Source organism: Vespa crabro, chromosome 6 (genome assembly GCF_910589235.1).
Source record: "Vespa crabro chromosome 6, iyVesCrab1.2, whole genome shotgun sequence".
Classification (NCBI taxonomy): domain Eukaryota; kingdom Metazoa; phylum Arthropoda; class Insecta; order Hymenoptera; family Vespidae; genus Vespa; species Vespa crabro.
Window position 1 is genome coordinate 11283625 of NC_060960.1, and position 27394 is coordinate 11311018.

Sequence of the window (27394 nt, forward strand, 5' to 3'; positions counted from 1 at the left end):
ATCACGCGGTAACCGTACGCGAGTGCCCTTACGTTCCTTCGGTAGACGCAACCCTTATACGTCTCTCTCTTTCTCTTACGCACGCACACACACACACACACACACACACTGTCTCTCTCTCTCTCTCTCTCTCTCTCTCAATTAAAATTAATAAACGTTTTCGTTGGAACGATATCGCACAAGGATTAGAGAGGTATAGAGAGTATTCTATTCGCCGCGATTCCCGGCAGCTTCGGAGCGGCCGTTAGAGAGCGCGTTCGCAAATTAATTCAATCAATTAATACATGCTTAAACGCGGAGGCGGCTGCGAATATCGGCGAATAATTCGATGCATCCGCACGGGTGCCATCGAAACGAGCCACGCAAAGCGTCGCCTGCGGTTCAGCACCCTCCTCTTCGCAGGAGTAACCTGCTGCTATACGTAACTACGTATATATATGCATACGTAGGTAGCTACACACATGCGTACGTAGAAATTCTGCTGCCTGCTGTCTACTGCCTGCTGCCGCATTTCGAGACTCAATCGATACCGGTGCCATTGCCGGACCGCCATTTTATTTCACGACCAAACCACCCTCTCTCTCTCTCTCTCGCTTCATCCCTCTTTCTCCTTTTTCGTCGGAGGACGGATACCAGAGTGCTCGAATAATGCGTTCTTCGATATTTCTCCAGCTACTATACTCGACGAATTGCGTCGTCGACGTGGACCGAAAAAGCTCCAACGAATTTTATCTCTCGTTTGGTAGATCGCACTCTCTCTCTCTCTCTCTCTCTCTCTCTCTGTGTCTTTTTCTCGTAAGCTTAATTAACGATTTAACGGACACATCGGATGACCGTCGGTTAATCGAGTTGTTATTAGACTGCTGTGCTGTATCATGGACTAGAAGAAAAAGTGGCAAGGAAAAAAGAAAGAATTGGCATTGGGTACCGAGATAAAGAGAGGAAAAAAAAGGGGGCGCAGAAGAAAAGGTGCCGGCGAGGGGGAAGGCAACCTGGACTGATTGTGAGAAGAGCGGAGAAGGAGAAAGAAAGGAGCGAAGCCGTTAATGTTTTGTGTATTCGAATAAAGAGCCGCGATGCGCGCGTTCGCACGCAAGCGGCCGTACGCTCAGGGCCGACTAATGGCTTTATAATGCCTTCATTTCGTATTAAAAGGCCGACGCGATTCGAGCTTCCAACTCGCGCCACAACGACTTTGTTGAAAGTCGAAACGCGAACGAGTCCGGGATCGCGTATTTTCGAGAAGAAAAAAGGATCGGTCTTCTTCTTCGTCTTTCCTTTTTTAACGCGTAAAAATAACCATGCGCGGGAGCTCTCAGCGTCGATGTAAAGCTTCTCAGCTTTACGACGATTGCCTGAGAGCTGTGCGCTCTTACTCTCACCGCCCCTCGCTCCGATATTTATGCCGACTTTTATGTTAATTCTTTTCATTGTAATGCCCTCCCTGCCATTTTCCTCTGCCGGCCGACGCCGAATGAGTGCCATTGGTCTTTCGCGTCAAACGCGAGAGTAATTTACGGCAAAAGGATCGACTGCTTGGAGAGCTACCAGACTCGAGAAACAGCCGTTCGTCGCTCGTCCGAGTTCCCCATCCCTCCGACCAAAGGATGGAACGAGAGGATCACTCTCTCTCTCTCTCTCTCTCTCTCTCTCTCTCTCTCTCTCTCTCTTTCTTTTCGGTTCTCATTCCTAAAGAAAAATAGTTGCTTTGGATTATTTCCCGAGATCCCTCTTACCGCTATCCGACGTAATTAGATTCGAGAGGAGGATACTCATCCCCCTCCCCTTAGCCAACTTTTTACCTACCAATTACGCGGTCGATTCGAGGATCGCGTGATGATTCCCTTAAACGCGCGCGCGCTATCTCTGCCGCGCCATGGGTTAACCGAACTGATCTCCGCCAACATTTGCTCGAATGCACTCACGCCAGAGTGCAAGGCAAATCACTGTGTACGCAAGATAATGGCTTCTTACCCGAAAGGGTTTACCTACCAACGGACGTTGGCTCGCGTTCTACGCCCCGTTACGATTCGACTTACCGTTAAATGGGTCCGATTTAATCAAGAGGTACCTCTCGAAAGTAAACCGAATTCTCTTTAGATTAACTTTCGAATTTGTTTTCAACTGCAAATCAATTGCCACTTGCGCCCGGTACAAGAATTTATTGGAATTTATTTACAAGGATGTAGCTTGCACAGCAATGGATATGCATTTTCACAACACAAGCATTAACGATATCAACGCTCTACGCTAGTAATAATCGTCAAAGGCGATAATAGTCGTTTGAACGACGGTGGAAAATTCTTAAAACGACGTTCTTGCGTACGCCTTTAGAACTTGGTACACGAATCACCGATCGTCTACGAATGAACGACAATCTTTTGTACTCTTAAATAGAAGCGCTTTTCTTTATTTTCTTTCTTTTCCTTTTTTTGTTACCAATTATAAGCGTATCACGAGATCCGAAATATTTTAAATTTTTTCCACGCGCAGTATACGGAACCGAAACATAAATAACAATAACGATAAATTGTGAGATGAAATATACAGCTTATTTTACAGGAATGGAGGGCAATAATACCGACAGGTCGCAAATAATCGTACCTACGTTACGCGATAATAGCGATGTAGATCATAGCGCACGTTGTAGTAGGTGTATAATTTTGTACGCATACAATTTGCGACCTAAGAGTATTATAACAACATACCTATGATACAGCTATACTTTCCTATAGCTATTCATATGTACATTTTTATATATACTATATATATATACATATATGTATATATATATATACGCGTGTGTGTTTGGCTCTGTGTGTGTGTGTGTGTGTGTGTGTGTGTATGTAACGTTGTATATACATGTGTGTCGCATATATGCGGATGTACAACGTATCCTTTATGAATATACCTACGCATTATTTTGGCTTATATCGTTATTTTAAAATTATAAGGAATACATATTTACAATGTAATAAATTGTTCCGTGCGTGATTAATACGATATCGTCGTCCTTTCGTCCTTTCACCCCATTCTGTCTCACATCTCTTTTTATCAAAGAACGTTGAAGAAAGATAAAATTATTAATAAAATTCATGGATGGACGAACGCATTCCTGTGTCGAGTGCGTTTCGAACAAGTTGCTATTTATATATCCGTCAAACGAAACGATAAAGATAGTAAGGTTCTTTCAAAAGAGAAGACCACGTTCCTTTCAGCGTTTCGTCGTTAGAAAAGATAAAGGCGTTTCAGCAGTGACCGAGGAGATCGATGATATGAAAAAGGTTGATACGTAGACAGAACGTTAAGTAAAAAGTCGACGCGTGAGAGAAACGGAAAACGACTAGTCATTCGACGAGAATCAAGAAAGAAATCCTCCACGGTTGCCAGCATTCTTAGAATAGGTCATGGGTCGCGAGAGAAGACTTCATTCTCTCTCTCTCTCTCTCTCTCTCTCTCTCTACCCCTCCCCCCTCCCCCTACCCCTCCCTTCCTGCTCTTTCGTTCGGCGAACTCGAAGTCGCGCACGTCTCGCGTGGTCCCAATGGGACCTTTGCCACCACAATTACCATACTGCCATTCGCGTTGTTGCCTCGAATCGGGCGTCCATCGTCTTTCCAAACATGACGACCTTTCAGCGTCTCTCGCGGGCGCACAAATGATTACTCGTCCGAGCAATTTAACACGCACTTTTAAACTTTCTTCCTCTCTTTGCACCTGCGTCAGCGTCTTGTTCGAAAAAGAGACAAAGATTAGAAAAGGAACGGCACAGCGCACGACGCACGGATAAACGTTCGGATGAGGTTCCGACTACGAGGGCGAAAGATCCTGTGCCTCTCTGCTTAGACTGTCCGTTGGCGAGGGTGTGGCCCTTCGGGAGGGCGAGGGCGAGGGCGAGGGCGCTGCCGGCGTCGCCGATTTCGGTGTGCTCGCCGTGTGATAAGGTGAGAATCGATGATGCGCCAGCGCCAACGCCGACGGATAAAGAGGTCTAGGTGCGGCTGGACCACCGACCGAACCCTGCTGAGAGCTCGAGGCCGCTAGCTGCTGCTGTTGGTGATGATGAGCCGCCGCGAAGAGCGTAGGTCCTATCGAAGATGCCCACCAGAGATGGCCGAGCTGTTGTTGCTGTTGTTGCTGTTGTTGTTGCTGCTGCTGCTGCTGCTGCTGTTGTTGCTGTTGCTGCTGATGATGCTGTTGCTGCTGTTGCTGTTGCTGCTGTTGTTGCTGTTGATGATGGTGACTCGTGCCGGCTGTGGTAGCGGCCGAAGCACCGGTCGCACCGGGATACACCAGAGACGGGCTCACGAGCTGAGCGTAAGGACTGACCGCCACCGCGGCGGCGGCTCTGAGCAACATTTGCGAACGTGCGGCCCACAGTGCCTTTTCCTCGAGACTGAGATTGCTAACGGCACCTGCCTGTAATTGGTCCATCTCGAAAGGCAATCGATGCGGAAACCTCAACGATTGCTGCTCCGCCAACATCGACTCCATCGTTTCCCTGAAAGGGAAGCTGCTCGATTATGCATTTAATCTTCTAACGTTGTCAACATCTTTCTTAATACGTGGAAGGAATGATGGATTTGCAAGCTCACCTCTCAAAGTCGGTCAAACGAGACGAGTCCCGGAATCCTTTGGCGAAGGGATTACTGTCGATCTTCAATTTGGTAATCTGGAAAAAAAAAACATAAGAAAAGAAGTCGCGATTTATCGGTCAAAGTCGAAGGCTCGCGTTGGCAGATGGCAACGACGCGTGGAGGAAAACGGCCGGCTGTTTCGTAACGCTTCGTTTCGCCGATCGGGAGTCAACGGTTCGTAAAATTAGAAGAAGGCGGCAAAACGATGTCCTCGATACAGCGGAAAGGGAGAATAGCGGGTTCACTCGCGATTCCTTCTACTTCGTCAGAATCGATCCGATCGTTTGCTCGTCTACGTAACGCTATCGTAATGACCGAGGGGAAGCGAGTCGTAGGATGGCCTTTTCGAAATCCAAGATTATAAATTACGAGAACCTAACGAGGAGGGACCGGGGCGGGGGAGGGCGGGGGAGGTGGAGAGAGAGAGAGAGGGAGAGAGAGAGAGAGAGAGAGAAGAGCCGTTCGACTCGTGCGATCAAACGACGCCTTCTTCGATTCGTACCAGAGTTCACATAAATGGTCTCTTTATGCCAGAGTCGAGTATAGCTCTCGAGACTATCGAGAGAGCGAATCGAAATTTAGAAAAATTATCGCTCTTGAATTCTAGCAGAAACGCGTGCTATTCGATTCACATCGTTAAACGATCCCGTAGTCCTCGACTCTCTACGTTCGAACAAAGAGCTCCTCTATCCACAGGAACCGCACTCCAATTTGGGTGCTCGTCATCGTAATATGAGAAAGTTTTTTCTAGGTGTTGGAACACAGATTGTCACGTTTGTAAAAGCCACTTTGGCTCGTCGAGGCGGAGTGGGATGAAAAGAGACGAGAACACCCCTAACGGAAATCCACCCTAAGTCGTCTCGCCCTGGCAAGTTAGGAGTTTCGCGTTACCCAAAGGGCCACCCACGGCGCTGGTACGGATACACAGGTGGCCTCGGTCACTCCGTGTCTCTTTTCTTTAACCGGAGGCTTCCTTCTTGCCTCGCCTTTCCGCAAAACTTTCAAAGAGTCTTTATCTCCGGCTTCCATTCTCCCGGGAACGAACTAACTCGCCGTACATTTTCCGTGTATTTAAGCACAAATAGAAGCCGGTATTTGTCGCATTATTCGAAGGTGTCAACATCTTTGTTGGACCACAAGTAACGTTTATAACGAGAGAAAAAAGTTTTGCCTTTCGTTCCTTAACAATTACTTTCGAAGGATCTCGCGAAGAAAGTGGCTGGATCGCGAAAGATGGACAAACCAAAGATACAAACAGTCAGATTCAGTTTGACTTTTGTCGGCCCGTCGAAACACGGGACAGCTTGTTCTTCCGGAGTCCTCGGCCGTCCCCTTTTATGTTTTCCTCTTATCCGACACGTTCCTTCTGTCCTCCCTCGGCCTTCCGACAGAAAGAGACCTCTTGTTTCCGAAGGTCGCGTACGAGCGAGTTTATTTGTTTGGTAAAAAGAGACTGTGACGGCTGGTCGAATCGACAAAGCTCGGGAAGAGAGAGAGTGAGAGAGAGACCATCTCGTGGCAACTATCGCAAAGTAAGAGAAAGGAGGAAGAAAGAGACAAGTAGAGTGAAGTGGGTGGTCCAATTACCCTACGGTTTCGCGCTCACAAGGAGCACGTGCAACCGGTAATAAGACTCTTTCCTTCAAAGCTAAGACTAAGCCGAACTAAGCTCGAAGTGGCTCGGTTTTAGTTACGATCCCGCTGACATCATTAGCCAAACATCTGGCCCGGCACCACCGTCGACGTCGTCGCTTCCACCTCCACCTAGTATTATACCATGTCTCTTCTATTTCTTTCTTTCTTTCTTTCTTTCTTTCTTTCCTTCTCTCTTTTCCTTTTGCCTCCTTCTTCTTCTCTCCATCCCTCTCATGTGCCTCTTCACGCTCATTCATTTCTTACAAGCCCACCACCGTCTCTACTATCTATCTCCTTCTCTCGTCGATTCTTTAACCGCCTTTAGACTTTACGATCGCAAAAGAAATGATTTTCGAGTAGGTCGCGGCTTTGATATTTTCTTCTCTCCTCGTTCCGTCGTGCCGATGCGCGATTCTACGCTCGAAAGGTCGTTGATCTCTCTCTCTCTCTCTCTCTCTCTCTCTCTCGGTCGAACAAAATCAAACTCGTCCGATGGTCCTAACGCTCCATCGGAAATGTTCGAATCCGTGCAAATCTACGGAAGGTGTGCTCTTTTTTTACGTAACGTGTAATCCCGATGGCAACGAAGGTACTCGAAGGATAGGTAGCCAATTAAGTCCAGCTGCGGAGCAGCGTCAATGAAAATTGAGAGAGAATTTGCGAACACGATGGGCGGTACTGCCTTCGAATTCGCTCCCGGCGATGAGGACGTCGACGACGACGGTAAAGAAAATTTCGCGATCGTGAAGCGCACTTTGCGTGCAAGAAGGGAACAACCAGGAAGTATACCACCAAACTACCACTCGCGCTCTTCCCTTTCTGTCCGAAAGGGAAAGAGGATCGTTTATCGATCAAGGAAGAGCACGTCTCACGCGAGGGATCGAGAGTACATGACCTTTGTTCTTTCTCAAAACGTTATTGCCCGATCGCTATTATTACGTGACAGTATTTATCCAAAGGAAGCACCTTCCTTCTCTCACGACTAATACAAATATTCCTCGTCGAAATCTCCAACGAAGATTCGAATTTCCCGCGTCGACTAAGTAAAAATCTATTTGCCATCCGTTCTTTCTCGCTTCAAGCAACGATTCAAGCCGGGCCGGCGGACCGGGCCAACCGCGGTGTGCGAAGCATCGCAAAATGAAGCTGTAGGTAATTGACAGGGACGCTTTCACACCCGGCCCTGCCTCTAATAATAGATTTAATAGAGACACGCTCATTGAGGAAGGGGTCGCGTTTCGCTTGCGAGTACCGCCACACACACTTTAGTGCCGCTTATGCGCCTCCGCCACGCTACCTCTCTCTCTCTCTCTCTCTCTCTCCCTCTTTCGTTAAATTCCTTTTCTTTATTTGCTAGCCAACAACCCTCGCTACCGACTAATTTGAATTACGCGCCCGTTTTCGCTCGATCAAAGTACATCAATCCATCGTCGTTTGGACGAAAGATAAACAACAACGAATGCTTGAATTTTTTCAAGAAAATCCTCAAGGTAGTCGCCGACGAGTTTACTCTTGTTTCTCGTTATCCTTCTTCGAAAGTATCGTCCACTGAAACGAGAAGACAGAGAGAGAGAGAGAGAGAGAGAGAGAGAGAGAGAGGAAGCGGCGAGGGCGGGGGAAGGGAAAGAGCATTCGAAAGCATGGCCGTCGGCTCGCGAGCACCGTGTGTGGCTTTGAGAGAGCTACCTCCACCTCCTTCTTCATCTTCATCTTCATCTTCTTCTTCATCTTCCTCTTCTTCCTCGTCTTCCGTCCTTTCTCCCATTTGAACGCGATTATTTATGTTTTCTTTCGTTCCTCTCTCGCGAAAGCCGACGCCCGCAGCCACTAAAATCACCATCGACTCCTCCTTCAATTCCGATCGCTTCTTCTCTAGATCCTTTTAACTCTCTCTCTCTCTCTCTCTCTCTCTCCCTCTCTCTCTCGCTCGCTCTCCTCCCGTCGCAAATCCGATATACACAGGCTCGCACGGATGCGTTTCTACCGCTCGTCGCTTGAAAACCTCCCCGTTAACCGCCCTATGATCTTTCTCTTCTCTTTCTTTATTCCTCGGGCTTCTCTCTTATTTCCTCTCGTAATCGTGGTGCTCTTCGTCTCTCGGTGGCAAGTGTCTAAATTATCGTCGGACGCATATGGCGATTAGTTTTGTACTTAGAAGGACGATTCTTAGACCGTTAAGGAAATGAATTATTTTGCGTGTATAAGTTTGCCCGTTTGCCCGCATCTCTCGATCGTGGGGCTTCGATTCCCCCATCCTTCCCATCGAACGATTAATCGAAACCGATCTTTCTCTGAGAAGGGTCAAGACGTACGGACGTAGGTACATACTAATTACACGTTCGCTTTTCCACTCTTCTCAACTCGATACGCGTTCGAACGGCGATTCGATGATAGAACGATTACGATACTTGCTTCGAGGCGAATATATTCGCGTCGCAAAAGAAAACTACCAATGATATTTTTTGTTTTTTTTTTTTTGTTTTTGTTCATTTTTAAACTTTGAACGCGTGCCATCGTACACGTAAGATCTTTTCGACTATCTTCCGGGTTGAGATCGTCGTAGGATAACGCGCATGTGCCAGAGAAAAGGAGAAGCGTTCTCGCACGAAGTAGACGGACCGAACGATTAGGCGAAAGTTACGGAGCCCGTTCTTCTTTGAAGTTCCAAGTGGTCTCGAAAAAAGGCGTGCCTTCGGCGTTTATCGACTGTCGTCCCGCCGTCTCCTCGGCTTCTGGCTCGCTCGAGAGGAATCATCAGCTCGAATTTACGGATCCCTCTATCCTCTCTCTCTCTCTCTCTCTCTCTCTCTCTCTCTCGTTCTGTTCCTTTTCTCTTTGGCGTTCTTCCAACGTTTCCTCTTGGTCGAACGTGAACGTAAACATCAAACGGTAACAATGTTTCTACTCGCGAACTAATGCTTTTGAAAGAAATTCTACAAGCAAGATGGTATATAAAGTCACGATCGTTGACGAAGGACAGAAGATGCAGGACGATAGCGATGCGAACGAAGACGATGACGAGGTAGGTAAAGAGGGAGAAGGAAGAGGGGGGGAGAGAGAGTGAGAGAGAGAGAGAAAACGTCGAGCCGACATCGCAACGGTGGTGGCAAGGGCGATAAGGAGGTGGAAGAAAGCTTGGAGAAGATCAAGAAGCGTGAAGGAGAAGGAGGATAAAGAGAGAAGCAAAGCAGTTAGCTTATGAATTATGACGTGGTGCGAGCGAGAAAGACGGATCGGCACGGTCGCGGAGGTCGTTACGCGGCCAAAAGAGAGTGAGAGAGAAAAGTAGGGATATAGAGGAGGGAAAGAAAATGTAAAAAACGTGCGTGCGACGATGTGTGACTCGCACGAAGAGATGAGAGACGGAAAGAGGAAAAAAGAGTAGCCGTTGCGACTAAACGAGCTTACCCCACGACGCGACTAGGAAAAAGAGTACTGGAAGAGCGAGGAGAAGGATACGAACCGCGACGAATGGATTTTTGGACAGCCTTCGAGAGAAGCGGATGGGAAAGACGGAGACCTAATCGAGATACCAAAATCCTCTCGGCTTTACGGATACAGAGATAAAATCATAATTCACATAGTTGCCTTGGACAACTATGGACGGGATTTCCAAAGATACAATGGGAACAAATATTCATCATGATTTTCCTATCGTCTTGTAAACAGACTGCAAATTGACCAAAGACGAATGATACGAGTCAAACGCCGTCAAATTATCTCTTATACGAAAAAAATAACTTTTCTCTCTTGGCGTTCACCGGCCAGGAAGGAATTTCAACGCTGCCAAAGTGCATTCCATCTCTCCAATCCTTTTTCTCTTTTCTGACCACCACCGTTGCTCTCGTCCCCCTCTTTCCTTTTCACCCTTCGTCCTTAACCTTTCTATTTTCATGCGAGCGAGAGCGGGCGTTTGTTGAAAAGTCTGGAAACAGCGCGCCTCGATCGATGTTAAAAGAAAGGAAGAAGAAGAAACAGAGAAGGGAAGCCGCAAGAACGATAATGACGAGAGAACGCAGAAAGTGGAGGCTCACAAAGAAAGAGAGAGGATGAATGGTCGAGAGAGAGAGAGAGAGAAGTCGGCCCGAGGTAATTGCCAGGGCATCTCTTCGCACCTCATCATCATCATCAACAACCACGTCGTCGTCGTCGTCGTCGTCGTCGTCGTCGTCGTCGTCGTCGTCGTCGTCGTCGTCGTCTACGTCGCCGTCGTCGTCGCCGTCGTCGTCGCCGAGCAAGTAAGAGACCTCTTGGACCACCCGTTAGTTTTCATCCTGCCTCGATCGTCGAATACGAGATGGGCCTAACCGAATTCTGATTTCCTTTCTCTCTTTCTCTTTCTCTCCCCCCTCTCTCTCTCTCTCTCTCTCTCTCTGGGCACGTTCGAGTGGAAAAAAGAAAAAGCAGAACCTAACGACGTACAGTCGACTGTCCGTTGAGACGATCGCGCGATAAGTAGGGAGGGAACGCGTTAATTTCTCTTACATTAAAGCGAAGGATGGATCTATCTATCATCGAACTCGCGCATTTAGATTATTACACATGACCCGGACGATTTTCAGTCCACTTTAATGGAGTTTTAAATCGTCGAGCTATTAAACTGTCTTTAAAAGTACATAAGCGCGTGCTGCCGTGCGTTCCATCTCGAGATCGGATTCTTACTTTTCACGCACGGCTTATTCGTATTAATCTCGATCTTGTATATCTAAATATATTCTCGCACATACGTCAAAGTAGCCCCTCTTCTCTTTCCCTCTAGTAGTGGGGGAATAAGAAAGGAGAAACAGGGAATAGTATGCGTCTCCGAGAGGAATCGACGCGATGATAGAAACATAGTCGCGATCTTTGGAAAATCCGTAAGAAAAGATGAACGGGACAAGTGGAAACAGCGAAAGGATGGGTTGCGTCGAGCTCCAGATTCCAGACGTTTCAGGAAGAGGCGGAGAAGAGGGAAGGTGACGTCGGATACCAAATTGGGCCTCACACGGAGCAGCGCCGCGACGCTCGCGGAATGCGAACGTCCCCGAGAGCGAGAGCACTTCGGACCACACACGTGACGCACGTTGGGTTCTAAACGACAATCGTGAAATACGATAACTGCCTGCCGCCGTATACTCGCTCTCTCTCTCTCTCTCTGAATCCTGAATTGCTACGTAAGTAACTCCGGGCACATAGAAACGAGCAAGAGAGACGGAGAAAGATCGTTACTCGGACTCGCCTACGGAACCGATTCTCTTCCCTCGCTCTTTCGCCGATTTGCCGACGTTAAATCCTTGCAAATCTATTTTCATTCTCCTCGCTCCCATCTTATTTATTGTTCATTCCTGACGCGTCAAGAGAAAAGAGTCCTCGCAGAAGCGATTGGCAAGGCGACGAAAGGAGGTCAAGTTTATCGATCTCTCTTAATTTCTCTCCAAGAATCGAGACTAGCCGTAGAGGCTGCTAAAATCGTTTCTAAACGAAAAGAACAAGGATGTCCCCTGTGGATAGAAGAAAGAAGAGTCCATTCTGAGAAGAGAAAAAAAAGGAAAAAGATAGAAAAGAAAAGGAAAGGAAAGAAAAAGACAGAGAGAGAGAGAGAGAGAGAGAGAGAGAGAGAGAGAGAGGGAGGGAGAAAAGGAAAGAAGAAGCGGCACAGCGAGTAACGTGAAACAAAGCGAAACTTACGAGCTGATTCTGATAGGCGGTGACAGCGGTGAATATGGCCTCCGGGAATATGAAGGTCTTGTACGACTCCTTCTCAAGATCAACGATGGGTTTCGCCGTGCCCGAATCTGGCCTCTTCACCAGGTGGATCCTCGGCTGGTACTTGTGCATCGAGTTCAGCACCAGCTGCAAATCGTCCGCAATTTAGATAAAGATTTACGCCTATGTACGCGACGTTTCGCAAATAAGCACAAGGTGGCTCGCAAAGAGGAGAGAGGCAACGCGCGAGAGAGGTCGTTACCTCTTAGCTCTCGGGATATCGTATCGATCTCGCGAAACGTTGAGAGAACCAGCCAGCAGCCTCTTAACTGCTCGCACAGGCCGCGCTGAATTAGCCACTGTAAACGATATTTCGCGGAAACAAACGGATTCGCCTAAATAGTCGCCGGTTCTTACTATCGTACTACGTGCCTTTTCCTTTCGAAAAAGTTTTCTTCGAAAAAGTCATATTTCACCGACGCGCCTTTTCATCTACAATACTCTCTTACATTTGTGCGAGTTTACTGTAACGCTATCGATCGCGCGGCCTTCCTTCTATTTCTCTCTTTCGAAATATGACAATTTGGATAGGATCGATAGGTTGGGACGGGACGCTTCTATTTCAAATCGTCGTCGAGGGCGACGGCAAAGTGATAGCGTTCATAATAAATGAGATTCTCGATGGAAGAAAAAGCGTATGAATTAGGAGCACTTCGCTTAGGCATTCTTGTACCATTCAAAAGAATCACTTTGCCCTCGTCCGCCGACGTGTAACACCCTGAATACAAAATGAGAGAACCGTGAAGAAACGCTCGGTCCGATCGGAGTTCCTATTTACGTCAGTCATCCGATGAATTAAGGGACCCACGAGGAGGAAGAGACAGAGACAGAAACTGAGAGAGAGAGAGAGAGAGAGAGAGAGGGAGAGGGAGAGAGAGAGAGTAAAAACCTGGCTGACAATGAGACGAGAAGAAAAAGAAGACGGAGAGGAGAGGGGAGAGGAACGACGAGGGTGCTCGAAAAAGGAGATTCTCGCGAATCATGACAAACGAGACAACGGACTGTCAAATTATCCTCCGACGAGTCGCACGAGATCGGATCGTTTAGTCGCTCGATTCCAAATTATCCAAGAAAAAGGGTTAGGTACACCGCGTAACGTCGTCGAGACAGAGAAAGTCGCGTTAACGCTAACGTAGAGAAACTTCACGAAAATGTACGCGGTCCATAAAGTATGCAACAGGTAGGCAGATCCCGACATATTCGAGTGCCACTTTAACTTTCACGGAGTAAGCGGCAAAATATTTTAACAACGAACCAGACCCTATAATTTTTGTCGTTCGGACCGAATTCGCGCGTTTCTTCCTTCGACAGATCTATCGATAAATCGCTCGGAAATATATCGCTCGCGCGATTAATCCGGTTCATGGTAAGATTCGTCGATGGGGAAGGATTGAACGTTTGTAACAAAATCGTTTAGCTTTTGCGCCTCGTTAGCGATTAAAAAAGTGACTTACGTGGCCTTGCCTGTCCATGTCGTTGTTCGTAAGCTTGACTTTCTCGAAGGAGACGACTTGCTTGCGAAGTTGCTCGCCGGTGAACGGTGAGTCGGGGTGGACGTAAAGACGAGCGGGCGCCGGTGGATCGGCCTTCCCTGCTACCAACCACGAGCTTCTGTGATAAGCGTACCGGTACCTCTTGTTATCCACCGGCACGATATCCATTAAGACCGCGTACCGGCTGTCCGCCTTTAGTCCGTTGAAGGAGACGCGACAGGTCGGGAACATCCGCCTGCGATTTCATTTACAATATCTTTATGTAGCCGTTTAAATCAATTAGAGTAAAAAGAGACGCTTCACGGGAGGAGGAATAGAAGGAGAAGGAAGAACATTTTCATAGTAATATTTTCGCTCTAGAACCGTTTAAAGAGAAGCACTCGCTACCGGTCTCTTTGTTTTTTCTAGCCCCTCTATCCCGAGCTTCCCAGCGGCGCTCGATCATTTATTCATAATCCACCTGATCGAGGTCAGCGTTGGAGCCAATTTTAAACTGCGATAAACATCCGCGCGATAACGTATACCCGCGCTCCGTTCAGAGTAGAAGGAAAGAAAGGGAGCGCGGAGAGAGAGAGAGAGAAAGAGAGAGAGAGAGAGAGAGAGAGAGAGAGAGAGAGAGCGTTCAGAGATCCGAAAAACTATCCTAGATAATCTCGTCGCGAGCGAGGCACGGCCTTCGAAGCTGTGGACCGCGAAAGAGAATATCGTCGAGAAGAGGCAAAAGAAAAATAAAAAAAAAGACGTGGAGGAGAAGGAGGAAGGATAAAAGAGCAGAAGCAAAGTGAAATAAAATGGTCGCGATCGTAGCCACCGAGAAGGAACTCGTTCCGAAACGACGGATCGACGATGTAACGATCTATTTTTCGTGTTTTCATAGCGCGCTTTCTGCTCGATCCTCTCTCCCCCTCCCCTCTCTCTCTCTCTCTCTCACTCTCTGGACGACAAGGTGCGCGAGCGGACAGTGTCCCACGTTCACACATGAAACACGCCCTTAACACTGCTCACGGTCACTCCTGTGGACCGACGCGAGGGGTACCTCCTCGTTGGGCCTCATCGAGGCTACGGGTCCCATGGCGCGAATGTTTTGCCTCGGAGGCCAAACATTAATACCGTGTCGGGAACCCCGCTGGTTCGACCACTAAAACGCGGGGACACCCGCCGATCTTATCTACGTCCTCTCCTCGGTCCTTGTCGACTCGGGTATGCATTCATCCCGGCGCAGCGCCACGAGCGTGAGTAATGCTTTTATTTATCAAGCCGTCCTTTGTTAATGAATTGAACTTTGGACCACGAAGGTAGATTCTCTCTCTCTCTCTCTCTCTCTCTCTCCCTCCCCCTTTCTCTCCCTTCCTTTCTACCACTCTCGGCAATTTCTCTCGTGACCCAAAGGCGTACACGAGAGATGCCAGGAGGATTATCCCTAGGAAGTCGATGATCCAAAGTGACGGACTAACGGGAGTCTATCGAGCTCTCGATCGAGAACTCACCCTCTTCTTTCCAACGCAAAGTGTACGGCAGACCAGTTTCAATGGCCACTCTCTGGGAAGTCGCGTTTCAAAAGTCAACTTGGAGTGGATGATGGATGAAAGCGAGAATTCGAGTAGGTATTTCTTAACGTCCTTTATCGACATCGACGAGTTCATAATACGAGGATCGTTTCGCAGCGTCTATTAAAACGATTTTATGTTTTATCCAACTAAATCTCAAAGTCGATGAAAGAAATTTGAACGTCAACGATCGCAGCGTGCGAAGGAAGGACTTTATCATTAAACTCGTAGAGAGAGTATCGGGGGTGGTAAAAAGGTAACTGATGGCGACGGCGCAGACGCGTCGTCTGCCAAAGGGAGGTGGAGTATAAGAAGTAGCGAAGGGTGAGGAAGCTCTGCCCTTAAAATTCTACGAAAGGAAAGGAAAAGGGGAGAAACGAGAGGGACGTGCCCGAAGGTACTTTCGAGTAGCTGAAAAGGGGTGGTCGCGTCGGCGATGGCGATGCTTCTGGTAGTAGCGATGGTAGTGCTGGTGGTCGTGGTAGTGGTGGTGCCGGTGCTGCTGCTGTTGCTGCTGCTGCTGCTGCTGCTGCTGCTGCTGCTACTGTTCTTCGAGAGGAATGAAAGAGAGTGGGGAGAGGTAAGTTGACGGTTGAAGGGAGCGACGACCAGCGCCGCGACGCAGATCTAATTACTGACGCACGAGTAAGCGCCCAACCGGCTGGAGGAATCCCTTACGAGAGAAAGGAAGGAGGTGGGGAGACAACGAAGAAGGAAGGGCTTTAGGGACCGTATTGCCGTCGTAGCGGGCAATTAGGCGCGCGCCGATCCTCTGCCTTCGTTCAACTTCTCCAAGCAGCTTTTCTTCTCCTTTGCTCCTCGTCTTCTTTCCGTACGCCCTTACGACTTTTGCATTTTACGAAAAGATCTCTCTCTCTCTCTCTCTCTCTATATATATATACAGATATATATATATATATATATATATATATATATATATATATATATATATATATATATATATATATATGTATGTACACATATGTACACAGATAGATAGATGTATCGCCCCCTCATTTTTACGTCCTAGTGCAATATTCGATAAGGATTCTCGAACAATTTCTGATACGCAGGAGAAAGGTAAAGCGTTTCTCAGGGGTTGACTAAATATTTAGTTGGCAGCCAGATGGTTCTCGTTCGTTCTCGTGGGTGTCGTATCGTGACCCGTACACCACATCCAGATTGAATTCGTTCGAAAGCGTGCGAGCAATCCTCTAACGTGTCCGAGACGATACGAAAGAAGGGTCAGAGATTTGGAAGGCAAGAGGGGGCAGGCGTAACGAGAAAGAGTTAATGGTCCGACATCGTCATCGACAAATGGAAACGTTGATCCATTAGCGAAACCATCGTCCCAAGGGACGACATGTCTCCTGGCTGGCCGTCGCGCGGGCTTTACTCCCAACTGGTCCTGACCTCATAACGCGATAGAGGCGAGCGCGCGAGCGAACAAGTTATATCGTAAAAGCGTAAGCGGTCGCTCGACTCGCGAGAAATAATTTACGATGATGTCTTGCCTTGCCAAGTGTCATCCGGGCTTTCGTCGTTGGAAACCTGACGATCAAATTCGTCAGGACGATGATGGAAATTTAACTTTTCGCAAACGTCGTAAGGACAAGTCGCGTCCGTGCGCACCTACGCGATTCGATCTTCTTAAGAAATTAGCATTTATAAGATACGTCATGGTGAAAGATATTTCCCTTGCCTTCCGGTCTTGGTGATGATCATCTCGGTGCCTAGCTCGTTGAACTTATCCCAAAGATCTTTGGTTTCCAGATGACAAACGACGTGCTTGAGCTCCTCGCAATTCCATCGTTCCTGAAGCAACGGATTAACGGGCGAGGCTCCTTTTCCGCTCGTACTTCCGGCGTCATCCGTTTCCGGCTCGTCCTCGGCGTTGATCGATTCCTGAACCGACTGGTGTGATCCACGGACGACACCAGAACCGCTCGGTTCCCTTTCTGCAATCAAAATTTCGTCCTAGGTACTTTTTCTTATCGCATACTCATTATTAAATAAAACGATTCGATACCGTGTGCGACTTTAAAAAGATTTCGATATATAGCTAAGTAGATTGGTAGGTAGATGGGGGTAGATGGGGGATATTTCGAATGTGCGAGCGGTTCGCCCTCTAAATAGTCTTGTCAAAGATACATCGGGGAGGAATCGGCGAGGAAAAAGAGGAAAACTTCCGGCGCTAGTCGACGGTTAAGGATTGATCGACAGCACCGAGTGTCGCCTCGAGAGATATAGAAAGGATTTTCGTTGGAGCAAACATTTGTCACGATGCGCTCATCGTTCGCGCTCGTTTTTACCCCGTTTGTCGACGGGCCAGCCGAAAGCCAAAAATAACGATCTTCTTTAAAGGACGAACGAGTGAATGAACTACTTCGCCTTCTCTTAATGAATATTTCAATGTGCCGAGTTACCGAGATAGAATCGATTTGTAAGATAGTTCTCCCTCCTTTCTTCTTTTCTTTACCGTTCTAATTAATCTATAAATAATTAATCATAATGTTACACTTGAATGTTACTTCCAGATTATTCGCTTTTATTACCATCTACCTAGTTCCATTCTCGCAGTCCTTTTCGCTCGCGATTTAAAAAGCGTCCCGTTAATTTCGTTCATCGAAGATTCTTTTACGTGCACCGATCGCGAAATACTCTCCGTGTATTTAAAAACTTATTACGCGTCATTTTAGCTATTAGGCTACGACGTTCGGTCTCGAGTGGCTCTGTAAAAAATCAAAGCAGCCGTCGATTGTGTGCAGGGAAGAAAAGCGAATATTGCGGTAACGTTCGGTCGGCGCACCGTGACAAGTAATAAATCAAGTATCGCTTACACTGGCTTAGCGCGTTTCGAACGATCGCGATTAACTACCGAGTTTATCGTCTTTCGAGACGGCCGTCGCTCTCGATAGAGTCATTCGATACGAATTGCGATCGCTCGGGGCGACGCCGACGTTTCCCCCCCCCCCTCCTCCGGCTCGTTTCGGCTTAGGCGCTACGAGAGATCCTAATAGCACGACGTAATTTCGTAATAGTCGATTTCTTTGACAAATCATTCGATTCACGTGAGAATCTACTCGTGAGTCACGCCACGTCGAACGATACAAGCGAGTCCTCGCGAAAAAAGTTTTTCCCTTTCGACTTAATCGCCGATAAGCGATTGTCCCCTTCGACACCCTTGCCCAATTACTTATTGAGTTAGGTCGTCCTGGAGGACCGAGGTAGCGAATAAGGATAATGAAATCGCGTGCGGATAATCTCGCGAGTTCGTTCGGGAATCGCATTCTCGAAGCACGCCGAACGCAACGTCGAAATATTCTCTTCGCGATTAAAAACGACCCCGGCAAAGGAAATCACTGTTATCGGCCTAAGCGGTAATTTGTACTTTAATTATCCGCCAGCGAGAATTCTTGCGCAAACAACGACCGGATCTTCCCCATCTCTTGCGCGCTCCCCTGCTACCTGAGATTCGATCTACGAATTACGACGATGGAGACGTCGTCGAGCCTTATTCAAATTTCTATCGGTTCGCCAGCATATATATGTATATGTCTACATCCCCGTAATTAAGTAGAAATAGGTACCTACGCGTAAAAGGAATCTTTTTCGTTTCTCCGAAAGTGGGAGTGCTGCGCGCGCGGAAAAAATCTAATTATCCACTTAGAAGCGGTCTTGCTTTAGTTTAGCGTTATTATCTTCGACCTCGCCAACGTGTTGGTACCTACTGAAATTATGAATACCTGTCTTAGATAAACTAAGAAGTTTTGCGCCGTCCGGCCGAGTTCTCATAGGAAACTGGGAAAGGCCACGTTCAGCTTACCTTTTGCACGCGAGATAAACAGAGAGAGAGAGAGAGAGAGAGAGAGAGAGAGCGAAGGTGGGTTACACGAGAGGTGGGTTACAATATCGTTCCTTCGTTCGCGTTTCCGCTCCTCGAGAACAAAGGAAATTTTCACGAGCCAACAAGCATTTCGCTGAATATTTTACAATCTTTAATTTATCCTAACGAACATAATCGGAAACAGATGCGCTTTCCTCCGACTTTCACCGATACGCCAAGAAAACGTCCGAAAAAATACTAATCGCTCGGAATTACTAAAGATCGCTTTTCGCTCGAAATCGCTAGCCTCCTCGGAGAATTACCCTTACCTTCGTAAGGTGCGTGAAAAGATAAAGAGGAAAAGTGCTCCTCTCGTGCACGAGAATCCTAAGATGACTTATGTAATCGTGCGCGATTCGATTCGTCAAGTATACCGAGGATCGCGCGTTACAAATACTCGTGATTCTACCATATAAGACGCCATCTTGAGCGATTAGCGGCCATTCCTGTGCGATACGACGTTGGACTCGGAGGATCTTCGGGTTTCGAGGAAGAGCCTCCTTTCGAATCGTCGAATCGCGAGCTATTTCGCTCGTATTCCACTTCGCCGGCCAACGCGGATGGTCAATTAATTTCTCGCGCGAGACATCAACGTGCGAAATTGATAGCCGGCAGCCGACATGGCCGACAAGTCGTAACTGTCCGTTACAAAGTTTACTACGCTTTCCTTCGATGAAGGAACCTTATAACATTAAAGCGACTAATCGATAAAGACCGTTTCTACCCCCTATTCTAGGTGCCCATGTCGCGTGCCCATTCAATTTTGGCGATTCGATGAGAACAAAGTCATTAATAATCCTCGACTTATTATAAACGTCTCGTCTCATCGCGCATTCTTTTTCCCCCCTTCCCTTCGAAGACGTTCCTCCAATTTATTCCCGCGTATTTCACTCGAGTCTCTCACACACATGCTTCTCTCGACCTCGACGGAAATATCGCATTTTGATTATTTTACGAGGACACATTAGCTTCCTTCTTCGCAAACTACACGTTAAATCCTTTTAATCGCTCCAGATGGACGAGTATTCTATTCCGAGTAATATTATATTGGTAGGTATCTATATCTATATTCGTCCGATAAACAACACCGAAGACTAATTATATTTCTTTAATGTCTTCCAAAAGTACCTACTCTATTGTCGAAAAGAGAGATTCGTGGCGTTCGCGAGATGTCGACGGGAGACGATTTTTCTTTTTACTTCTGCCCCCTCCCCCCCCACCGAAGGGGTGGGTGACGGTGATACGCCAGATAATAAGTAGGTAATTATATCGGCAATGCTGTCGGCCATCTTGGCGTTATATAAAATGATTAAACGGACTCTACTTGAAGAGATTTCCTGACGACGAAGGAAAAAGTGTAAAAAAATAATAAAACTAAACGCGGTACCGGACGAAGACGTTCGATGATTGGTCGGTAGCAGACGAAACGCGACGACTGAAAAACGATCACTAAAAATACTTGGTAACGTTGCCGTTGGCATCGTCGAAGCGATAAAACGGCCGTCTCGAGGCGGAGACGAGGACGAGGACGACGACGACGACGAGATGATCGTGGCCACGTGAGGGAGGATAGCGAGAGAAACATAGGAGCGCAAAAACGCAACTAAATCACGAGCTCGACCGCCGCGATCCTCGCCGTTCTAGAGTCATCCTAATTGGTACGTAAGGAAATGCACTGCGTGTGTGGTCCGTCAACCGCGTATTTTTATTCGACACAGTCAACGGCAGTGTTAAACGACTGACGAAACGGATGACGAGCGCGTCTCTGGATCGCTCTGTTCTCTCCACCTCTTTCTCCTCACGCCCCTCTCTCTCTCTCTATCCATCTCCCGCTCGAGGGAGTTTACGAGCAACGCCAGAAGCATTTCGTTGCCCACTCTCTCTCCCTCTCTCTCTCTCTCTCTCTCTCTCTCTCTCTCTCTATCTATCTATCTCTATATCGCGCGCGTTTGCGCGAGATCTCTCTTGGTCGCTCTTTCTCCGAGTGAATTACGATCGCGACTCCGAGCACGACGGATCAAAGAGTCTCCTTTTCAAAACAGAACAGATCGCGCGCCAGCCACGAGCCGAGAAAGAAAAGCTCCTAGAGAATTGATCTATTTCGATTGTGCCAATCTACCCTTCACGTGCACGATGCAATAAACCTTTTGCGAAACTCGACACGATTTTTCTTTCCGATTATAGATATGTATCTACCTACCTACCTACCCACCTACCTACTTACCTACCTACCTACCTACCTACCTACCTACCTACCTACCTGCCTATCCAATTCTTTTTCCTTAAATCACGGAAATCCGCGATCAAGTAAGACCGTAAAACGCTATCAACGCGAATGGATTAAGGAGGATTATTAAAGGCAATCGAGAGCAACGTCGTACCGCTCGACGATTCCGTCCACTTATCTTCCCTTTCGCTTATTCTTTTTCTTTCTTTATCGAAGCTTAACGGCGAACGACAACGTTCTTCCTGTACGTATCGATGACGAGCCGTTAACGATAACGAGCGGCCTACGAGCTTCGCTAAAAGATCGTTGCTCCTCTCTCTATCGCATCTAGATATCTATACCGAGTATTTAAGATTAATGATCTTGTCGACGCGATACCAACCATGTAAAATAATTTCACATCGGTTTGGTCAGATCTTTCGAGCGCAATGTTTGCAGGTACAATCTATGCATCGCCTTCCTAAAAATTCAAAAGTAACTTGTATATAATACTTTTCCATCGATTCACGAACGCGCGAATACTTTGTATCTTCTTAATAGGAAAGGAAAAAGAGAAGGTAATCAATCGATGGAAAATAATCGGGAAAGATAATCGATGCAAAAATTACGAGGTCGTTTATCGGCTAGATGAAAAAGCGAATAAAGTATTAAACGCGTTAACGGATGACGATAGAGAAAGACAGGCGTCGATCGATCAATCTGTCGGCAGGTAATTAAAACGACCATTGCGCGTTCCTATACGAAACATAAATCGACGATTCCGAGCACTAGATCAGGCTAGTTTTTTCATCGCAACGCGATAAACATTCTTTCTCGCCTTGATCTTAGACGGCGCAAGAAATCGATCGGTCAATTATTCTCTTTAACGGATCCTCTATCATTAATAGGCGCTTTCGTATGCATCGATAATCGATCTTGACCGATCGAGATCGCGATCGCGATACGAACTGAAAATAATTTGAACGAGCAACGATCGATAATTTTCGATATTGCGGTAAATCAAAGAGATTCGCTTTTACCACTAGTCTATATTCTCGCTCGAACGTACACGTTCTTCTTACTTCTTAGATCGATTCTTCTCCTTGATCGATCACGCAAGAGATCGAGGGACGCAAACATTCGCTATCGAACGGAACGAAGATATGCGAGCTATTTAAAGGATATAAAAGGACGAATACGTTGAAAATTTTCTTATTTACCGACGAAGGAAGTAAAACTCGGTCATTGTTAGCGGAGTAAATTGCAAAGGCATAGCTCTTAGCTATTTCAAAGAGCTATTATAGATCGTGTACCGCCCCTATGACGCATGCGAGTCGATTACCCGGCACGCCTTGTCGATCATTCGATCGATTCTTAAAAATCCTCGATGGTATTTCGCCTAGGCATAAATGAAAATCAACCAGGACGATTGCTCCAATCGTCAGAGATTGTGCGGCGCAGTTTAACGCGTTAAGAAGAATACGCCTTGCGTCGATGGCACGCTAAACGCGTGCTTCGCGGTTCCTCTCGCTTTCCTTTTACAAACATAAACGTGTGTATATATCTTGATTTTACGAGAAGATACGCGATAAAGAGATCGCGATATCCGTCCTGCGACGTCCTCCCGATACGGAGGATCGAATGGACCGATAATCTTCGCGACACCGTTGCTCCTACTCACGCTTTCTCGAGGCTATCTGCCGTCTTCCTCCTTTTGCTGTCCCGGCCATGCCCGAGGACGAGGATGAATCGAGAGACGGATAATGATCGCACAATCTTGATACTTGGGGATGCAAAAACGATCTAATGGAGCCGCCTAACTACGAGCGTACCGAATCGCTATGCAAATCCAACGGTTCACGGTTGAAACTCTCGATGGAGCTATACCGGTGGTCTTTCTTCTCTCTTTCCGACATATGCACACGTGTGAGACATTCCCGTCGTTATTACACGCTCCATCGATTATCCTATGAGAAATTTATAAACCTACTGTAAAAGCATTTCGATGATTCCCCCCACCCCCATCCCCGTTCATTCTTCGTCGTCGAGATCGAACGTTTACAATAAAGAAAGAACCTAAATAATGATTTACATTGAAAATTATCGCATCCCGTACCATTGCCGCTGAATAGAGCCGCCTACCTCTAGAGCTGAACTACCTCTTACTTTCCTATGTACTCGGGATGGCCACTTGGGATAATTGATGCTTCGTCGCTTTACCTTACGACGTCGAATGCGGACGAACGGTTTCAACGTAACGAGTACACTCAAGGCACGCTTACCGACATAGAAACAAGTACCCATTTAACGAGCGAGTCATATTTTGAAACGGCGTAAACGAAATAGAAACGATCGCGAGTATCTTTCCTTATTATCTTTCCCGCCGATCCTACGATCTTCTTTCTTTCTTTAGATCGAACTTTGAAGTGAAAAGCTTCAGGAAGAGAGAGAGAGAGAGAGAGAGAGAGAGAGAGAGAGAAAAGGCCCTTCTTTTAAACAAAGACGACGCGAGCCAAGATCGGTTTTACTCTCGTAGGAACACGTTTTGTTCCTACGTAAATATTCGATAGTAAAAATAAATTCTCCCAACTCTCTGGACGCACCCTGGCATCGCGAGACCCATTCGAGGCGTGAAAACAAACCTCGCTGGGACAAAGATCGATCCTCGAAGAACTCTCTTCTTGCCTCTTCCCTTTCTTTCTCTCGCGATTTTACGATAGGCGCGACGTAGGTACCTACTTACGTACAACAGGGCTTTGCCTGATTTATTTCAGTGCGTTCCGACGAGCGATCGTGCTGGAATAATATCGAGTATAAAATTCGAAACGACTCGTTCGATGACGAACAAACCGAACGTCAACGGTGCGTTTCATCATTTTATTCTTCGATCCTTCTTAATTCCTCCATTTTCCTCTCTATTCTTTCTTTTTTTCTTTTTTCTTTTCGTTTTCCTTTTTTCGTTCCAAGGGTAAATACGAAAGGAAGAAACAGCGACATGGCCTAGCTGCTGCTCGAGCATCGTTTACCGCAGTTTTGTAAATTTATTCGACCGCCCGTTTCCTCTACTTCGTCGCAAGTAGAAAAATTCTACGTCACGAAGGAGAATATTATGGAATGGCTTTCCCGATAAACTCGACCATTCTATTCTATTCTACGAAGGCTATCCTCAAAGAATTTCTATAGTATTGTGCAGGTGTTGTGCTATCGCTTGATACGATTCGAAAGCCCGCGCGAGAGAGACAGAGAGAGAGAGAGAGAGAGAGAGAGAGAGAGGAAAACTCGACCCTGCAAAAAGTTATCCTCTTCGATCGCCGCGGTATTCTATGCTTATGTATTTACTATTAAGGTACGCTTAAACATACGAATATATGCATATCTATATACAACGATACCAAACTGTGTGTGTGTGTGTGTGTGCGTGAGAGAAGCACACGCGCTCGATTTCTCGCTTCTCGACTCGTCCTCGCATCGCCGTTTAACCTAAATTTATTTGGGAACGACACTAACGTTTCCGTGGGTGAATTGCAGCGTGTCCAACCGTAAATTTCGTCGCGGTAGGATCTTCGTGGGCGATTATTCGCCGCGGGCGTCCAAGATACGCGATGATGAAACCAAACACCATCGGGATCTCTCCTCTCTCTCTCTCTCTCTCTTTCCCCTTCTATACTGCTCACACTCTCGCTCTTCTCCGGAGGACGTCTGGCTGGACCCATAGAGAAAGAGAGAGAGAGAGAGAGAGAGAGAGAGAGGCGCGACGGTCATTTCCAGAATTCCGATGAGACACCTCACCTGGACAGCAGATCGTATACGAGCGTGGCTTTCGCTCGTTCTCGCCTTTTCTCGTTCGCGCCCTCTCTCCTTCTCCCTCTCTCCCTCCCTCTCTCTTCTTCCCAATGAGATATTTCATCGAAGCACCCGTAGCGCGTTAACTTATTCACCCAGCGGCCGTTTCGCGACGATTTACGCTCCGCGAGAAAATTCGGCCGATCTCGTTGGGAGGCAAACGAATCTCCCTTGGTCTTCTTTCTTCTTTCCACCTATAAATGACCATTTCCTCGACCAAACGATCTTATTTTCCCGCGTTCAAAGAACCCTCGAATGTTATCGAAATGATCGCATCCCTCCTTCCGGCGCCTTTTTTACTCGACGAACAAAATGAAAGCGAGGCGACGTTTCATTATCCGAGCTAACGACAAAAAATCGACAATAGTGCTCGTCACGCGTCATTTATCCCAACGATGAAGAATTCGAGCGATCTTTTTGAAAGACGTTTCTACGTGTTGCCAACTCGATCAAATCCAAGATATTTTTAGGAACGATACTTGAATAAATTTTAATACTCAAGTTGACGTATAAATCAGGCACATACTCGTTGATTAAAATTTCATTCGAGACCGACGAACGAATTGAATCATTCGTTCCACATCAATCGCAAATGCACCTTTTAAAGAAAATCGATTAATTCTCCATTCCGTAATTAATAGCTACATCGGTTCGTCCGTGAAGTTATCGCGAGGTAGTTGTTAGGTAGGGAGGAGGAGGCGGGGGAAGGACAGGATCTATACGACGCGATAAAAAGTATTTAATAGATTCTTTAAAAAAAAAAACGCTGCAACGTACTTTGATTTTAGAACTCTACGTATCGATGAACGGGCTATTGTCGTAGATTAAGAGATTTGTTATCTTATTAAAAGAGTTATTACAATGTATAAGCCACACACACACACACACACACACATACACAGAGAGGGAGAGGCAGACACACGCACATGATTTGTTACATTTTACGAGCACCGCAACGTCGTTTAACGAGAAGCTTAGGTAGCTCGCTCAAACTCACCATGTTGATGAAGCTTGCCGCCGCCGACGGCCTGCTGCTGAGAGTGCCGGTGATGATGATGATGGTGATGATGGTGATGATGATGTTGTTGTTGCTGCTGCTGATTTTGTTGCTGAGAATGCGACTGAGATTGAGATTGAGATTGTTGTTGTTGTTGTTGTTGTTGTTGTTGTTGTTGTTGCTGCTGCTGTTGCTGCTGTTGCTGTTGCTGTTGCCTCGAGTCCCTGGCCATGATGGCCGCGATGCTGAAGTCGGTAGCGCATTGTCGATTAGAATTGCAATTATTGTTGATGTTGTTGAGGAGACTGCCATTGGGCGAGGTACTCGAGCTGTCGTCGGTGTCGTCTCTGGTACATCCGGAAATGCCAGAAATTCCGGTGGGTACCGCGGAGGCGGCGGCACTCTCGCCCTGCATTTTCCTACCGAGAAAGACGCGATGATGCCTCGATTCCTCGTCGTCCTCCTCGCTGCCGCCACCTCCTCCTCCTCCTCCTCCTCCTCCTCCTCCTCCCCTTCCTCCTCCTTCTGCTCCACCTCCTCCTCCGCTCCGACCACCGTCTCCACCCACGAACGAAGTCAGTGTCAGTCCGTTTCTCTTCCTACCGTCGAAGCTTCGCGACTCCAGCAACATCACCTCGACGGGTACCTACTTGTCCTTACGTTTGCCACCTTCTTGGCCTCACTTTTCTCTTTGATTCTTTCTCGAGTCCTCAACGAATCCACCCCCGCCCGATGTCGTTGACATCCTCCTCGGACGATGCAAACGATCTCCTTGCAATTTCTTCGATGCTTTTGAACATGCCGCGTCTCCGAGAACGATGTAAATCGACAGACGCATTCGAGTTTTAACGGGGCAAAATAATTTTCTCTCGCAATTTTGCACAAGACGATCTTTGGCACTCTACGGACGATGAACGCTTGTCGATCTACTATGATCGAAAGTATTTAGAGCGTCGTCACCAATCGGAGACCACTTCACCCCTCTATCTCTCCCTCTCTCTCTCTCTCTCTCTCTCTCTCTCTCTCTCTCTCTCTCTCTCTCTCTCCCTCCCTCCCTCTCCTCTCGTCGTAGGAAATCCCGCGAGAGAGCAGTCAACACGTTGCCTTCTGTCGCTTCTTCGAAGCACGGACACTTTGTTGGGAAAATAACGATGGAAATCGAATAAAATCTGTGGCGATGTTATCGTTATAATGGAGAAGAAGAAGAAGAAAAAGAAGAGGAAGAAGAGGAAGAAGAAGAAGAAGAAGAAGAAGAAGAAGAAGTCTACAGTGGCACAAGGAACGGAAAGCGAGAAACGCTAGACCGACCGGTTACCCGACAGACTGACCCTCGCCACCGTCGCTCGCTTCTTGCTTTCGGTCCCCACCCTCGCGAGTTGGCGGCGGCGGCGGCTGCGGCGGCGGC

The 27394-nt window shown here is 47.2% G+C and overlaps 1 protein-coding gene across 2 annotated transcripts; it reads right to left on the reverse strand.

The window, feature by feature from the left end:
• Nucleotides 1-3494: 3494 nt before the first annotated feature.
• LOC124425037 (T-box protein H15-like) lies at nucleotides 3495-27003 on the reverse strand. Of its 2 annotated transcripts, none has more exons than XM_046964802.1 (6): nucleotides 25990-27003; nucleotides 16760-17015; nucleotides 13472-13745; nucleotides 11940-12104; nucleotides 4596-4672; nucleotides 3495-4501 (listed from the first exon to the last, which is right to left on the reverse strand). In XM_046964802.1, exons 1-6 carry the CDS (start codon nucleotides 26618-26620, stop codon nucleotides 3811-3813), a joined length of 2094 nt encoding a protein of 697 aa, XP_046820758.1. In that variant the 5' UTR covers nucleotides 26621-27003; the 3' UTR covers nucleotides 3495-3810. The 2 variants fall into 2 exon arrangements, with proteins under 2 accessions (XP_046820758.1, XP_046820757.1); XM_046964801.1 differs by having other exon boundaries at nucleotides 3495-4513.
• Between the last annotated feature and the right edge of the window lie 391 nt (nucleotides 27004-27394).

Excerpts from the sequence above, each read along its gene's own strand:
- LOC124425037 (XM_046964801.1), bottom strand. The coding sequence starts at position 26,620 with ATGTTGCTGGAGTCGCGAAGCTTCGACGGTAGGAAGAGAAACGGACTG. Across the intron at positions 13,746-16,759 it reads ATCATCACCAAGACCGGAAG|GCGGATGTTCCCGACCTGTC; the intron begins GCAAGGGAAATA and ends ATGAAATCGCAG. Across the intron at positions 4,514-4,595 it reads CGTTTGACCGACTTTGAGAG|CTTCCCTTTCAGGGAAACGA; the intron begins GTGAGCTTGCAA and ends ATAATCGAGCAG.